At 58.3% G+C, this 17,246-nt stretch overlaps 1 protein-coding gene across 1 annotated transcript; it reads right to left on the bottom strand.

Annotated features, from left to right (window-relative positions):
* Positions 1–1,600: 1,600 nt before the first annotated feature.
* Positions 1,601–12,364, bottom strand: LOC140407740 (lysophospholipid acyltransferase 7-like; the record flags this gene model as incomplete). Its single annotated transcript, XM_072495031.1, has 5 exons — positions 12,142–12,364; positions 9,839–9,929; positions 8,355–8,484; positions 5,533–5,659; positions 1,601–1,760 (listed from the first exon to the last, which is right to left on the bottom strand). Coding segments are annotated over exons 2-5 (493 nt in total), but the record flags the coding sequence as incomplete, so codon positions are not given.
* Between the last annotated feature and the right edge of the window lie 4,882 nt (positions 12,365–17,246).

The raw sequence follows: 17,246 nt of genomic DNA, 5'->3' as shown, positions 1-17,246 counted from the left end.
GAGAGAGCGGGGGTGAGAGAGCGGGGGAGAGAGAGCGGGGGGAGAGAGAGCGGGGGAGAGAGAGCGGGGGAGAGAGAGCGGGGGAGAGAGAGCGGGGGAGAGAGAGCGGGGGAGAGAGAGCGGGGGAGAGAGAGCGGGGGAGAGAGAGCGGGGGAGAGAGAGCGGGGGAGAGAGAGCGGGGGAGAGAGAGCGGGGGAGAGAGAGCGGGGGAGAGAGAGCGGGGGAGAGAGAGCGGGGGAGAGAGAGCGGGGGAGAGAGAGCGGGGGAGAGAGAGCGGGGGAGAGAGAGCGGGGGAGAGAGAGCGGGGAGAGAGAGCGGGGGAGAGAGAGCGGGGGAGAGAGAGCGGGGAGAGAGAGCGGGGGAGAGAGAGCGGGGGAGAGAGAGCGGGGGAGAGAGAGCGGGGGAGAGAGAGCGGGGGAGAGAGAGCGGGGGAGAGAGAGCGGGGGAGAGAGAGCGGGGGAGAGAGAGCGGGGAGAGAGAGCGGGGGAGAGAGAGCGGGGGAGAGAGAGCGGGGGAGAGAGAGCGGGGGAGAGAGAGCGGGGGAGAGAGAGCGGGGGAGAGAGAGCGGGGGAGAGAGAGCGGGGGAGAGAGAGCGGGGGAGAGAGAGCGGGGGAGAGAGAGCGGGGGAGAGAGAGCGGGGGAGAGAGAGCGGGGGGAGAGAGAGCGGGGGGAGAGAGAGCGGGGGAGAGAGAGCGGGGGAGAGAGAGCGGGGGAGAGAGAGCGGGGGAGAGAGAGCGGGGGAGAGAGAGCGGGGGAGAGAGAGCGGGGGAGAGAGAGCGGGGGAGAGAGAGCGGGGGAGAGAGAGCGGGGGAGAGAGAGCGGGGGAGAGAGAGCGGGGGAGAGAGAGCGGGGGAGAGAGAGCGGGGGAGAGAGAGCGGGGGAGAGAGAGCGGGGGAGAGAGAGCGGGGGAGAGAGAGCGGGGGAGAGAGAGCGGGGGAGAGAGAGCGGGGGAGAGAGAGCGGGGGAGAGAGAGCGGGGGAGAGAGAGCGGGGGAGAGAGAGCGGGGGAGAGAGAGCGGGGGAGAGAGAGCGGGGGAGAGAGAGCGGGGGAGAGAGAGCGGGGGAGAGAGAGCGGGGGAGAGAGAGCGGGGGAGAGAGAGCGGGGGAGAGAGAGCGGGGGAGAGAGAGCGGGGGAGAGAGAGCGGGGGAGAGAGAGCGGGGGAGAGAGAGCGGGGGAGAGAGAGCGGGGGAGAGAGAGCGGGGGAGAGAGAGCGGGGGGAGAGAGAGCGGGGAGAGAGAGCGGGGGAGAGAGAGCGGGGGAGAGAGAGCGGGGGAGAGAGAGCGGGGGAGAGAGAGCGGGGGAGAGAGAGCGGGGGAGAGAGAGCGGGGGAGAGAGAGCGGGGGAGAGAGAGCGGGGAGAGAGAGCGGGGGGAGAGAGAGCGGGGGAGAGAGAGCGGGGGAGAGAGAGCGGGGGAGAGAGAGCGGGGGAGAGAGAGCGGGGGAGAGAGAGCGGGGGAGAGAGAGCGGGGGAGAGAGAGCGGGGGGAGAGAGAGGGGGGAGAGCGGTGGAGAGAGAGCGGGGGAGAGAGAGCGGGGGAGAGAGAGCGGGGGAGAGCGTTCCTGAGGGCACCAGGCCGCGCACAGCGAACGTGCGTCTCTAACCTGTCATTATTCCCAGGTAGCAGTAACTATAGAAGATCATGTCTTTCAAACCAGGCATGAGGCTGAGAATTAACCTCCTCCTCGAGGGAGCAGCTTGCTCGACCTGCCTCGATACCGAATCCACGTACGCCCTCTGTAACTCGGCCGCGAGGCTGACCATCTGCGGAGGACAAGCAAAGTGTGACAGGAGAGGAACAGGAGGAGGCCCATTCGGCCCCTCGAGTCTGTTACACAGGAACAGGAGGAGGCCGATTCAGCCCCTCGAGCCTGTTACACAGGAACAGGAGGAGGCCCATTCGGCCCCTCGAGTCTGTTACACAGGAACAGGAGGAGGCCCATTCAGCCCTCTGCTCGAGCCTGTTACACAGGAACAGGAGGAGGCCCATTCAGCCCCTCGAGCCTGTTACACAGGAACAGGAGGAGGCCCATTCGGGCCCCTCGAGTCTGTTACACAGGAACAGGAGGAGGCCCATTCAGCCCCTCGAGCCTGTTACACAGGAACAGGAGGAGGCCCATTCAGCCACCTCCTCGAGCCTGTTACACAGGAACAGGAGGAGGCCCATTCAGCCCCCTGCTCGAGCCTGTTACACAGGAACAGGAGGAGGCCGATTCTGCCCCCTCCTCGAGCCTGTTACACAGGAACAGGAGGAGGCCCATTCGGCCCCTCGAGCCTGTGACACCGGAACAGGAGGAGGCCCATTCAGCCCCCTCCTCAAGCCAGTTACACAGGAACAGGAGGAGGCCCATTCGGCCCCTCGAGTCTGTTACACAGGAACAGGAGGAGGCCCATTCAGCCCCTCGAGCCTGTTACACAGGAAGAGGAGGAGGCCCATTCAGCCCCTCGAGCCTGTTACACAGGAACAGGAGGAGGCCCATTCAGCCCCTCGAGCCTGTGACACCGGAACAGGAGGAGGCCCATTCAGCCCCCTCCTCAAGCCAGTTACACAGGAACAGGAGGAGGCCCATTCGGCCCCTCGAGTCTGTTACACAGGAACAGGAGGAGGCCCATTCAGCCCCTCGAGCCTGTTACACAGGAAGAGGAGGAGGCCCATTCAGCCCCTCGAGCCTGTTACACAGGAACAGGAGGAGGCCCATTCAGCCCCTCGAGCCTGTGACACCGGAACAGGAGGAGGCCCATTCAGCCCCCTCCTCGAGCCTGTTACACAGGAACAGGAGGAGGCCCATTCAGCCCCCTCCTCGAGCCTGTTACACAGGAACAGGAGGAGGCCCATTCAGCCCCTCGAGCCTGTTACACAGGAACAGGAGGAGGCCGTTTCAGCCCCCTCCTCGAGCCTGTTACACAGGAACAGGAGGAGGCCCATTCAGCCCATTCCTCGAGCCTGTTACACAGGAACAGGAGGAGGCCCATTCAGCCCCTCGAGCCTGTTACACAGGAACAGGAGGAGGCCGTTTCAGCCCCCTCCTCGAGCCTGTTACACAGCAACAGGATGTGGCCCATTCAGCCCCTCGAGCCTGTTACACAGGAACAGGAGGAGGCCCATTCAGCCCCCTCCTCGAGCCTGTTACACAGGAACAGGAGGAGGCCCATTCAGCCCCTCGAGCCTGTTACACAGGAACAGGAGGAGGCCGTTTCAGCCCCCTCCTCGAGCCTGTTACACAGGAACAGGAGGAGGCCCATTCAGCCCATTCCTCGAGCCTGTTACACAGGAACAGGAGGAGGCCCATTCAGCCCCTCGAGCCTGTTACACAGGAACAGGAGGAGGCCGTTTCAGCCCCCTCCTCGAGCCTGTTACACAGCAACAGGATGTGGCCCATTCAGCCCCTCGAGCCTGTTACACAGGAACAGGCCCATTCAGCCCCCTCCTCGAGTCCGTTACACAGGAACAGGAGGAGGCCCATTCAGCCCCTCGAGCCTGTTACACAGGAACAGGAGGAGGCCCATTCAGCCCCCTCCTCGAGCCTGTCACACGGGAACAGGAGGAGGCACATTCAGCCCCCTCCTCGAGCCTGTCACACAGGAACAGGAGGAAGCCCATTCAGCCCCCTCCTCGAGCCTGTCACACAGGAACAGGAGGAGGCCCATTCAGCCCCCTCCTCGACTGAGTTACACAGGAACAGGGGGAGGCCCATTCAGCCCCCTCCTCGAGTCTGTTACATAGGAACAGGAGGAGGCCCATTCAGCCCCCTCCTCGAGCCTCTTACACAGGAACAGGAGGAGGCCCATTCAGCCCCCTCCTCGAGCCTGTTACACAGGAACAGGAGGAGGCCCATTCAGCCCCTCGAGCCTGTCACACAGGAACAGGAGGAGGCCCATTCAGCCCCCTCCTCGAGTCTGTTACACAGGAACAGGAGGAGGCCCATTCAGCCCCTCGAGACTGTTACACAGGAACAGGAGGAGGCCCATTCAGCCCCATCCTCGAGCCTGTTACACAGGAACAGGAGGAGGCCCATTCAGCCCCCTCCTCGAGCCTGTTACACAGGAACAGGAGGAGGCCCATTCAGCCCCTCGAGCCTGTTACACAGGAACAGGAGGAGGCCCATTCAGCCCCTCGAGACTGTGACACAGGAACAGGAGGAGGCCCATTCAGCCCCTCGAGTCTGTTACACAGGAACAGGAGGAGGCCCATTCAGCCCCTCGAGTCTGTTACACAGGAACAGGAGGAGGCCCATTCGGCCCCCTCCTCGAGCCTGTTACACAGGAACAGGAGGAGGCCCATTCAGCCCCTCGAGCCTGTTACACAGGAACAGGCAGAGGCCCATTCAGCCACTCGAGCCAGTTACACAGGAACAGGAGGAGGCCCATTCAGCCCCTCGAGCCTGTTACACAGGAACAGGAGGAGGCCTATTCAGCCCCTCGAGCCTGTTACACAGGAACAGGAGGAGGCCTATTCAGCCCCCTGCTCGAGCCTGTTACACAGGAACAGGAGGAGGCCCATTCAGCCCCTCGAGTCTGTTACACAGGAACAGGAGGAGGCCCATTCAGCCCCTCGAGCCTGTTACACAGGAACAGGAGGAGGCCCATTCAGCCCCCTCCTCGAGCCTGTTACACAGGAACAGGAGGAGGCCCATTCAGCCCCCTCCTCGAGCCTGTTACACAGGAACAGGCGGAGGCCCATTCAGCCCCTCGAGCCTGTTACAAAGGACAGGAGGCCCATTCAGCCCCTCGAGTGAGTTACACAGGAACAGGAGGAGGCCCATTCAGCCCCCTCCTCGAGCCTCTTACACAGGAACAGGAGGAGGCCCATTCAGCCCCCTCCTCGAGTCTGTTACACAGGAACAGGAGGGGGCCCATTCAGCCCCTCGAGTCTGTTACACAGAAACAGGAGGAGGCCCATTCAGCCCCCCTCGAGCCTGTCACACAGGAACAGGAGGAGGCCCATTCGGCCCCTCGAGCCTGTTACACAGGAACAGGAGGAGGCCAATTCGGCCCCTCGAGCCTGTTACACAGGGACAGGAGGAGGCCCATTCAACCCCTCGAGCCTGTTACACAGGAACAGGAGGAGGCCCATTCGGCCCCTCGAGCCTGTTACACAGGAACAGGAGGAGGCCAATTCGGCCCCTCGAGCCTGTTACACAGGGACAGGAGGAGGCCCATTCAACCCCTCGAGCCTGTTACACAGGGATAGGAGGTGGCCCATTCAGCCCCTCGAGCCTGTTGCACAGGAACAGGAGGGGGCCCATTCAGCCCCCTCCTCGAGTCTGTTACACAGGAACAGGAGGAGGCCCATTCAGCCCCTCGAGCCTGTTACACAGGAACAGGAGGAGGCCCATTCAGCCCCTCGAGTCTGTTACACAGGAACAGGAGGAGGCCCATTCAGCCCCCTGCTCGAGCCTGTTACACAGGAACAGGAGGAGGCCCATTCAGCCCCTCGAGCCCGTTACACAGGAACAGGAGGAGGCCCATTCAGCACCTCGAGCCCGTTACACAGGAACAGGAGGGGGGCTAAGATCTGCACTTAATAAAATCTCACCTTCAGGGTCAGGAGGAGTTGAACCGCGTTGGCGAATGGGGTGGGGACAGGAAACTGCACGAGGTTTTGCAGCCGGAAAAATAGGAGGTACGAGAAGGTCCATAATAGAGTGAGGTTGTAGCAATGCCTGGGGACGGAACAGAGAGTAGAGATGTCAAATTAAGATTCAAATTAGCATTCTCTCGCCCCGTCAGATAGAAACCCCCATTCAACAACACCACGGTCCACCGAACTCCCCCCAAGCTGATCGAATTTCTGTTTCGGGGAGGATCGACGAGGGTAGTGTGCTTGATGTAGCGTATCTAGATTTCCGCAACGCCTTCGACAAATTCCGAACGCGGATCGTAGAATCTACAGGGCAGAAGGAGGCCATTCGGCCCATCGTGTCTACACCGGCCCTTGGAAAGAGCACCCCACCGAAGCCCCCCCCCCACCCCTTGGAAAGAGCACCCCACCGAAGCCCCCCCCCCCCCCCCCACCAAGCTGCTCACGGGACTTTCTCAAGAAGGCAAACGCGCACGGGATTGAGGGGGGGGGGGGACTTGCTAAGGGAGATTCAAAGCTGGCTGAACAGTCGGGAGACAGAGGGTGACGGTGGACGGCCCTCTATTAGTTGTCATATATAGAAAACGGCACAGATGACTATGTGGGGGGGCGGGGTCAGTAAGTTTGAGGATGAGGTTGAGTGTCTTGGGTTGCAAGATATGGACGGGATGGTCACATGGGCAGATGGAGTTTAACCCGGAAAGGTAAGAGGTGGTGCACTTTGGAGGGAGCAATTCGACGAGGAAGTATCCAATAATTGACACCACACTGGGCAGTTACCCGGAACAAGGGGGCCGTGGCCTGCTTGTCAATAGATCTCTGAAGTCGCTAATGGGGAGGCGAAAAAGGCATTTGGGACACTCGTCTTGAATGGGCCTCCCCCTGTTCCTGTGTAACAGGCTCGAGGAGGGGGATGAATGGGCCTCCTCCTGGTCCTGTGTAACAGACTCGGAGGAGGGGCTGAAATGGGCCTCCTCCTGTTCCTGTGTGACAGGCTCGAGGAGGGGGCTGAATGGGCCTCCTCCTGTTCCTGTGTAACAGGCTCGAGGAGGGGGCTGAATGGGCCTCCTCCTGTTCCTGTGTAACAGGCTCGAGGGGATGAATGGGCCTCCTCCTGTTCCTGTGTAACAGGCTCGAGGAGGGGACTGAATGGGCCTCCTCCTGTTCCTGTGTAACTGCCTCGAGGAGGGGCAATGAATGGGCCTCCTCCTGTTCCTGTGTAACAGGCTCGAGGAGGGGGCTGAATGGGCCTCCTCCTGTTCCTGTGTAACAGGCTCGAGGAGGGGGCTGAATGGGCCTCCTCCTGTTCCGGTGTAACAGGCTCGAGGGGCTGAATGGGCCTCCTCCTGTTCCTGTGCAACGGACTCGAGGGGCTGAATGGGCTCCTCCTGTTCCTGTGTAACAGGCTCGAGGGGCTGAATGGGCCTCCTCCTGTTCCTGTGTAACAGACTCGAGGAGGGGGCTGAATGGGCCTCCTCCTGTTCCGGTGTAACAGACTCGAGGGGCTGAATGGGCCTCCTCCTGGTCCTGTGTAACAGGCTCGAGGGGCTGAATGGGCCTCCTCCTGTTCCTGTGTAACAGGCTAGAGGGGCTGAATGGGCCTCCTGCTGTTCCTGTGTAACAGGCTCGAGGGGCTGAATGGGCCTCCTCCTGTTCCTGTGTAACAGGCTCGAGGGGCTGAATGGGCCTCCTCCTGTTCCTGTGTAACAGGCTCGAGCAGGGGGCTGAATGGGCCTCCTCCTGTTCCTGTGTAACAGGCTCGAGGGGCTGAATGGGCCTCCTCCTGGACCTGTGTAACAGGCTCGAGGGGCTGAATGGGCCTCCTCCTGTTCCTCTGTAACTGTAGAGGGACAGGTAGTATCGAGGAAGCGGGGGGGGCTCGGACAGGCTCGCAGAGAGCGAAGAGGGTGCTGATGGAATACGATGTGGAGACGTCTGAGGTTGGGCACGTTGGAAGCAGGAATCTCGGCACCGACTCCCACGGGGAGACACCGGGGAATCAGGACAGAGGGACCCAGGAGCCTTGCTCGCGGTTCTCTGACGGTTAACGTGAGGGTCCAGTCGGCGGTTCGGACGGGCAATGTTCGCGTTCATGTCGAGAGGGCGAGAATACAAGGCCAGGGGTGGACCTCTGAGGCTCGGCTCAGGCCCCATTTGGAGCATCGGGAGCAGTTTTGGGCCCCGTATCGAAGGAAGGACGTGCTGGAAAGGGTCCAGAGAGAGGTTCACAAGAACGATCCCCGGGACGAAGAGCTTGTCGTACGAGGAAACGGCCGAGGACTCTGGGTCTGTACTCGTTGGGAGTTTAGAAGGATGAGGGGGGGGATCTTATTGAAACTTACAGGATACGGCCCGGCCTGGATAGGACGTTTCCACTTGTAGGAAAAACTAGAAGCAGAGGGGACACAATCTCAGACCGAAGGGACGATCCTTTCAAACAGAGATGAGGAGGAATTTCTCCAGCCAGAGGGAGGTGAATCTGTGGAAGTCTTTGCCGCAGACGGCTGTGGAGGCCACATCGCTGAGTGTCTTTAAGGCCGAGATAGATCGGTTCCTGATTAATAAGGGGGATCGGGGGTTACGGGGAGAAGGCAGGAGAACGGGGAGGAGAAAATATCAGCCAGGATAGAACGGCGGAGCAGACCCGATGGGCCGAGTGGCCTAATTCTGCTGCTCGGTCTTCTGGGATCAACGTTCGAGGCTACGGGACCAGGTCAGCCCCTCCCGCCCCCGCTAAATCCGCCAGACGCCACGCGGGCCCGGGGCGAGGGACTCACCTGGTCAAAAAGCGGATGATCACCCACGTTCCCAGGATGGTGACGAGGGAGTGCAGCGTGTGGAACCCACAGGTCGCGAAGACGAGACCGAATCCAAACAGGGAGGCCGCCAGTCCCCTCACCAGGGTCCCTGCGAAGACAACGTTCCGCATGCTCAAATATTCTCCCGCCAACTCGCTGTGTACATCGGCAGTGCGGCGCTCCCTCAGTCCTGGTACCAGGGGGAGTGTCGGCCTGGATTATAGCGCTCAAATCCTAGAGTATAGACATCTCCCTCCGACAGTGCGGCGCTCCCTCAGTACTGGCACCGGGGGGAGTGTCGGCCTGGATTATAGCGCTCAAATCCTAGAGTATATACATCTCCCTCCGACAGTGCGGCGCTCCCTCAGTACTGGCACCAGGGGGAGTGTCGGCCTGGATTATAGCGCTCAAATCCTAGAGTATATACATCTACCTCCGACAGTGCGGCGCTCCCTCAGTCCTGGTACCAGGGGGAGTGTGGGCCTGGATTATAGCGCTCAAATCCTAGAGTATAGACATCTACCTCCGACAGTGCAGCGCTCCCTCAGTCCTGGTACCAGGGGGAGTGTCGGCCTGGATTATAGCGCTCAAATCCTAGAGTATAGACATCTCCCTCCGACAGTGCAGCGCTCCCTCAGTACTGACCCTCTGACAGTGCGGCACTCCCTCAGTACTGACCCTCTGACAGTGCAGCACTCCCTCAGTACTGACCCTCTGACAGTGCGGCGCTCCCTCAGTACTGGCACCGGGGGGAGTGTGGGCCTGGATTCTGGAGCTCAAATCCTAGAGTATAGACATCTCCCTCCGACAGTGCGGCGCTCCCTCAGTACTGGCACCGGGGGGGGTGTCGGCCTGGATTATGGAGCTCAAATACTAGAGTATAGACATCTCCCTCCGACAGTGCAGCGCTCCCTCAGTACTGGCACCGGGGGGAGTGTCGGCCTGGATTATGGAGCTCAAATCCTAGAGTATAGACATCTACCTCCGACAGTGCAGCGCTCCCTCAGTACTGGCACCGGGGGGAGTGTCGGCCTGGATTATGGAGCTCAAATCCTAGCGTATAGACATCTCCCTCCGACAGTGCAGCGCTCCCTCAGTACTGGCACCGGGGGGAGTGTCGGCCTGGATTATGGAGCTCAAATCCTAGAGTATAGACATCTCCCTCCGACAGTGCAGGGCTCCCTCAGTACTGGCACCGGGGGGAGTGTCGGCCTGGATTATGGAGCTCAAATCCTAGAGTATAGACATCTACCCCCGACAGTGCGGCGCTCCCTCAGTACTGGCACCGGGGGGAGTGTCGGCCTGGATTATGGAGCTCAAATCCTAGAGTATAGACATCTCCCTCCGACAGTGCAGGGCTCACTGTCGACTGGAGGAAGCACATTGACTGACACATGACAGGATGATGAATCTTTGACCATCTCTCACCCACACTGACAAATGTCCCCGACGAAAATACCAACCGGTTTGCTGCATAAACAGGCCAACGGGGATCGAACCGGCCAACACGGCCACATACTTCAGTTCGTCAAGGGACATGTTCGGCAGTTAGACCTGTAGGAAGAGGAGAGATCGATGATACACTCCTCAAATATCATCCCCAGCGTCGTCCCATCACCGCCCCAGAGCATGGAGGGAGATTCGCTCCGGGTCCCTTAACACTGTCCCCATCAAACTCTCCCAGGACAGGTACAGCACGGGGTTAGATACAGAGTAAAGCTCCCTCTACACTGTCCCCATTAAACACTCCCAGGACAGGTACAGCACGGGGTTAGATACAGAGTAAAGCTCCCTCTACACTGTCCCCATCAAACACTCTCAGGACAGGTACAGCACGGGGTTAGATACAGAGTAAAGCTCCCTTTACACTGTCCCCACCAAACACTCCCAGGACAGGTACAGCACGGGGTTAGATACAGAGTAAAGCTCCCTCTACACTGTCCCCATCACACACTCCCAGGACAGGTACAGCAAAGGGTTAGATACAGAGTAAAGCTCCCTCTACACTGTCCCCATCAAACACTCCCAGGACAGGGACAGCACGGGGTTAGATACAGAGTAAAGCTCCCTCTACACTGTCCCCATCACACACTCCCAGGACAGGTACAGCAAAGGGTTAGATACAGAGTAAAGCTCCCTCTACACTGTCCCCATCATACACTCCCAGGACAGGTACAGCACGGGGTTAGATACAGAGTAAAGCTCCCTTTCCACTGTCCCCATCAAACACTCCCAGGACAGGTACAGCACGGGGTTAGATACAGAGTAAAGCTCTCTCTACACTGTCCCCATCAAACACTCCCAGGACAGGTACAGCACGGGGTTAGATACAGAGTAAAGCTCCCTTTACACTGTCCCCATCAAACACTCCCAGGACAGGGACAGCACGGGGTTAGATACAGAGTAAAGCTCCCTCTACACTGTCCCCATCACACACTCCCAGGACAGGTACAGCAAAGGGTTAGATACAGAGTAAAGCTCCCTCTACACTGTCCCCATCAAACACTCCCAGGACAGGTACAGCACGGGGTTAGATACAGAGTAAAGCTCCCTCTACACTGTCCCCATCAAACACTCCCAGGACAGGTACAGCACGGGGTTAGATACAGAGTAAAGCTCCCTCTACACTGTCCCCATCAAACACTCCCAGGACAGGTACAGCACGGGGTTAGATACAGAGTAAAGCTCCCTCTACACTGTCCCCATCAAACACTCCCAGGACAGGTACAGCACGGTGTTAGATACAGAGTAAAGCTCCCTCCACACTGTCCCCATCAAACACTCCAGGACAGGTACAGGACGGGGTTAGATACAGAGTAAAGCTCCCTCTACACTGTCCCCATCAAACACTCCCAGGACAGGTACAGCACGGGGTTAGATACAGAGTAAAGCTCCCTCTACACTGTCCCCATCAAACACTCCCAGGACAGATACAGCACGGGGTTAGATACAGAGTAAAGCTCCCTCTACACTGTCCCCATCAAACACTCCCAGGGCAGGTACAGCACGGGGTTAGATACAGAGTAAAGCTCCCTCTACACTGTCCCCATCAAACACTCCCAGGACAGGTACAGCACGGGGTTAGATACAGAGTAAAGCTCCCTCTACACTGTCCCCATCAAACACTCCCAGGACAGGTACAGCACGGGGTTAGATACAGAGTAAAGCTCCCTCTACACTGTCCCCATCAAACACTCCCAGGACAGGTACAGCACGGGGTTAGATACAGAGTAAAGCTCCCTCTACACTGTCCCCATCAAACACTCCCAGGACAGGTACAGCACGGTGTTAGATACAGAGTAAAGCTCCCTCCACACTGTCCCCATCAAACACTCCAGGACAGGTACAGGACGGGGTTAGATACAGAGTAAAGCTCCCTCTACACTGTCCCCATCAAACACTCCCAGGACAGGTACAGCGCAGGGTTAGATACAGAGTAAAGCTCCCTCTACACTGTCCCCATCAAACACTCCCAGGACAGGTACAGCACGGGGTTAGATACACAGTAAAGCTCCCTCTACACTGTCCCCATCAAACACTCCCAGGACAGGTACAGCACGGGGTTAGATACAGAGTAAAGCTCCCTCCACGCTGTCCCCATCAAACACTCCCAGGACAGGTACAGCACGGGGTTAGATACAGAGTAAAGCTCCCTCGACACTGTCCCCATCAAACACTCCCAGGACAGGTACAGCACGGGGTTAGATACAGAGTAAAGCTCCCTCGACACTGTCCTTGTCAGACACTCCCAGGACATTACACAGACCATTGAACATTTAGCGTCTCTGGGGTGTCGGTGTCCTGGTTTCGAGGAACCGTTGGGGAATTCGCAGAGTGCAGGAGTACTTCCTGGAGTTCTGCACATTCGCTGCTCTGAGATTAGTTTCGAGGAAGCTGATTAACTGCTGCGGCTTCCGGGACAACGTGCCCGGGCGATGTTCGGCTGCAGGAAGTCTCACAATCTCCACCCCTCCCCCCTCACTCGCAGCACAACTGGAAACTCAAAACATCTCCGGGTTGCGGTGCGTGTGGGGGGCTGTTTCCGTCTCCAAACTCCGCGACTCCCTCCCTCAGTCTCCAAACTCCAACACTCCCTCCCTCAGTCCCCAAACTCCGACACTCCCTCCCTCAGTCTCCAAACTCCGCGACTCCCTCCCTCAGTCTCCAAACTCCAACACTCCCTCCCTCAGTCTCCAAACTCCGGGACTCCCTCACTCAGTCTCCAAACTCCGACACTCCCTCCCTCAGTCTCCAAACTCCGGGACTCCCTTCCTCAGTCTCCAAACTCCGCGACTCCCTTCCTCAGTCTCCAAACTCCGGGACTCCCTCCCTCAGTCTCCAAACTCCGGGACTCCCTCCCTCAGTCTCCAAACTCCGCGACTCCCTCCTTCAGTCTCCAAGCTCCAGGACTCCCTCCCTCAGCCTCCAAACTCCGCGACTCCCTCCCTCAGTCTCCAAACTCCGACACTCCCTCCCTCAGTCTCCAAACTCCAGGACTCCCTCCCTCAGTCTCCAAACTCCGCGACTCCCTCCCTCAGTCTCCAAACTCCGGGACTCCCTCCCTCAGTCCCCAAACTCCGCGACTCCCTCCCTCAGTCTCCAAACTCCGGGACTCCCTCCCTCAGTCTCCAAACTCAGGGACTCCCTCCCACAGTCTCCAAACTCCAACACTCCCTCCCTCAGTCTCCAAACTCCGGGACTCCCTCCCTCAGTCCCCAAACTCCGGGACTCCCTCCCTCAGTCTCCAAACTCCGCGACTCCCTCCCTCAGTCTCCAAACTCCGGGACTCCCTCCCTCAGTCTCCAAACTCCGGGACTCCCTCCCTCAGTCTCCAAACTCCGCGACTCCCTCCCTCAGTCTCCAAACTCCGCGACTCCCTCCCTCAGTCCCCAAACTCCGCCACTCCCTCCCTCAGTCTCCAAACTCCGGGACTCCCTCCCTCAGTCTCCAAACTCCGCGACTCCCTCCCTCAGTCTCCAAACTCCGCGACTCCCTCCCTCAGTCTCCAAACTCCAACACTCCCTCCCTCAGTCCCCAAACTCCGCGACTCCCTCCCTCAGTCTCCAAACTCCGCGACTCCCTCCCTCAGTCTCCAAACTCCGCCACTCCCTCCCTCAGTCTCCAAACTCCGGGATGCCCTCCCTCAGTCTCCAAACTCCAACACTCCCTCCCTCAGTCTCCAAACTCCGCGACTCCCTCCCTCAGTCTCCAAACTCCGGGACTCCCTCCCTCAGTCTCCAAACTCCGCGACTCCCTCCCTCAGTCTCCAAACTCCACAACTCCCTCCCTCAGTCTCCAAACTCCAACACTCCCTCCCTCAGTCTCCAAACTCCGGGACTCCCTCCCTCAGTCTCCAAACTCCGCGACTCCCTCCCTCAGTCTCCAAACTCCGGGACTCCCTCCCTCAGTCTCCAAACTACGGGACTCCCTCCCTCAGTCTCCAAACTCCGGGACTCCCTCCCTCAGTCTCCAAACTCCGGGACTCCCTCCGTCAGTCGCGAAACTCCACGGTCCCCGATGAAAGACCCGCCTGGCCCTTGTCAACCCACCCCCTCCCCCCCGTGACATCGCTGGGTGGGGGTTGGGGGGGGGGGGTAAACGGGGACTTCTAAACGACTCCGGGACCCCTTCTCACCCGTGCCACCTCTCGGCCGGGCTTCGCGCCGCCTCTCCCGCTCCACCCCCGGGGTGGCGGGGTATGGGGCGGGGTATGGGGCGGGGGGGGGGGGGGGGGGCGGCGAATAAAACCGTGGCCCCTTTAAGAAAACGCGCTCCGCCGGAGGCCCCTTAAGAGCCGCCGCGGGCGACGTGCCGGCAAGTCGGGGGCGGGTCCCCATGCGAATTCGCAGACCCCCCCCCAACCCAAACGGTCCGGAGGGTGTGGCCCCTTTAAGAGCGGTCCCTTTAAGAGCGGCCCCTTTAAGAGGGTCTGTTCGACATGCCCCCCCCCCCCCAGTCAAGGCAGACCAGGGTTACCTAGTCCTCCATGTCAGGTTGGGGGGGGGGGGCAGAGTTATTTTGGGGAGGGGGGGCTCAGGGGGAGCTGGCCTCAGCTGCCTCTGTAGGAGGAGGAGGAGCTCCGCTCTCGCCGGCAGCCCGGGCCGGACAGGAAGTGGCCCGGCCCGGGCGCCCTCCTTATGTAGTCGGCCGGGCCCGGAAGTGCCCGCCCCTCGCCCTCCCCATTGGCCCGGCCGGCCCGCCGCCCCGCCCCTCCCCTTCCCCACTGGCCCGGTCGGCCGTCAATCAGCGCCCAGGCGGCCGGGAAAGGGGGAAGAAGACGGTTGGAATTTGAATCCCTCCCCCCTCCCCCCCTCCCCACCGGCCATCTTGTTGAGGCCCTCTTGACCATTTTCTGACGCAGCCTGACCATTTTTAAAGCCCCCTTGGAACATTTTATAACCCAATTTGACCACTTTTCAGCCCCCTTGACCATTTTATAACCCAACCTGACCACTTCTCAGCCCCCTTGACCATTTGCTCAGCCCCCTTGACCATTTTATAACCCAACTTGACCTCTTCTCAGCCCCTTTGACCACTTTTCAGCCCCTTGACCATTTTATAACCCAACTTGACCTCTTCTCAGCCCCCTTGACCATTTTTAAAGCCCCGTTGTCCATTTTATAACCCAACTTGACCACTTCTCAGCCCCCTTGACCCTTTTTAAAGCCCCCCTGACCATTTTTAAAGCCCCTTTGACCACTTTTCAGCTGCTTGACCATTTTATAACCTAACTTGACCACTTCTCAGCCCCCCTGACCATTTTTAAAGCCCCCCCCCTGACCACTTTTAAAGCCCCTTTGACCACTTTTCAGCCCCCTTGACCATTTTATAACCTAACTTGACCACTTCTCAGCCCCCTTGACCATTTGCTCAGCCCCCTTGACCATTTTATAACCCAACTTGACCACTTCTCAGCTCCCTTGACCATTTGCTCAGCCCCCTTGACCATTTTATAACCCAACTTGACCACTTCTCAGCTCCCTTGACCACTTCTCAGCCCCCTTGACCATTTTTAAAGCCCCCCCTGACCACTTTTAAAGCCCCTTTGACCACTTTTCAGCCCCCTTCACCATTTTCTCAGCCCCCTTGACCATTTTATAACCTAACTTGACCACTTCTCAGCCCCCTTGACCATTTTTACAGCCCCTTCGACCATTTTATAACCCAAGTTGACCACTTCTCAGCCCCCTTGACTATTTGCTCAGCCCCCTTGACCATTTTATAACCCAACTTGACCATTTTCTCAGCCCCCTTGACCATTTTATAACCCAACTTGACCATTTTCTCAGCCCCCTTGACCATTTTATAACCCAACCTGACCACTTCTCAGCCCCCTTGACCATTTGCTCAGCCCCCTTGACCATTTTATAACCCAACCTGACCACTTCTCAGCCCCCTTGACCATTTGCTCAGCCCCCTTGACCATTTTATAACCCAACCTGACCACTTCTCAGCCCCCTTGACCATTTGCTCAGCCCCCTTGACCATTTTATAACCCAACCTGACCACTTCTCAGCTCCCTTGACCATTTGCTCAGCCCCCTTGACCATTTTATAACCCAACTTGACCACTTCTCAGCCCCCTTGACCATTTTCTCAGCCCCCTTGACCATTTTATAACCCAACCTGACCACTTCTCAGCCCCCTTGACCATTTGCTCAGCCCCCTTGACCATTTTATAACCCAACTTGACCTCTTCTCAGCCCCTTTGACCACTTTTCAGCCCCTTGACCATTTTATAACCCAACTTGACCTCTTCTCAGCCCCCTTGACCATTTTTAAAGCCCCGTTGTCCATTTTATAACCCAACTTGACCACTTCTCAGCCCCCTTGACCATTTTTAAAGCCCCGTTGTCCATTTTATAACCCAACTTGACCACTTCTCAGCCCCCTTGACCATTTTTAAAGCCCCCCCTGACCCTTTTTAAAGCCCCCCTGACCATTTTTAAAGCCCCTTTGACCACTTTTCAGCCCCTTGACCATTTTATAACCCAACTTGACCACTTCTCAGCCCCCCTGACCCTTTTTAAAGCCCCCTTGACAATTTTTAAAGCCCCTTTGACCACTTTTCAGCCGCTTGACCATTTTATAACCCAACTTGACCACTTCTCAGCCCCCTTGACCACTTTTCAGCCCCCTTGACCATTTTATAACCTAACTTGACCACTTCTCAGCCCCCCTGACCATTTTCTCAGCCCCCTTGACCATTTTATAACCCAAGTTGACCACTTCTCAGCCCCCTTGACCATTTTTACAGCCCCTTCGACCATTTTATAACCCAAGTTGACTACTTCTCAGCTCCCTTGACCATTTTCTCAGCCCCTTGACCATTTTATAACCCAACTTGACCACTTCTCAGCTCCCTTGACCATTTTCTCAGCCCCTTGACCATTTTATAACCCAACTTGACCACTCCTCAGCCCCCTTGACCATTTGCTCAGCCCCCTTGACCATTTGCTCAGCCCCCTTGACCATTTTATAACCCAACTTGACCACTTCTCAGCCCCCTTGACCATTTTATAACCCAACCTGACCACTTCTCAGCTCCCTTGACCATTTTATAACCCAACCTGACCACTTCTCAGCCCCCTTGACCATTTGCTCAGTCCCTTGACCATTTTATAACCCAACTTGACCACTTCTCAGCTCCCTTGACCATTTGCTCAGCCCCCTTGACCATTTTATAACCCAACTTGACCACTTCTCAGCCACCTTGACCATTTTCTCAGCCCCCTTGACCATTTTATAACCCAACCTGACCACTTCTCAGCCCCCTTGACCATTTTCTCAGCCCCCTTGACCATTTTATAACCCAACTTGACCACTTCTCAGCCACCTTGACCATTTTCTCAGCCCCCTTGACCATTTTATA

Source organism: Scyliorhinus torazame, unplaced genomic scaffold (assembly GCF_047496885.1).
Source record: "Scyliorhinus torazame isolate Kashiwa2021f unplaced genomic scaffold, sScyTor2.1 scaffold_1924, whole genome shotgun sequence".
Classification (NCBI taxonomy): Eukaryota; Metazoa; Chordata; class Chondrichthyes; order Carcharhiniformes; family Scyliorhinidae; genus Scyliorhinus; species Scyliorhinus torazame.
This window is presented reverse-complemented; position numbering and strand designations above follow the sequence as displayed.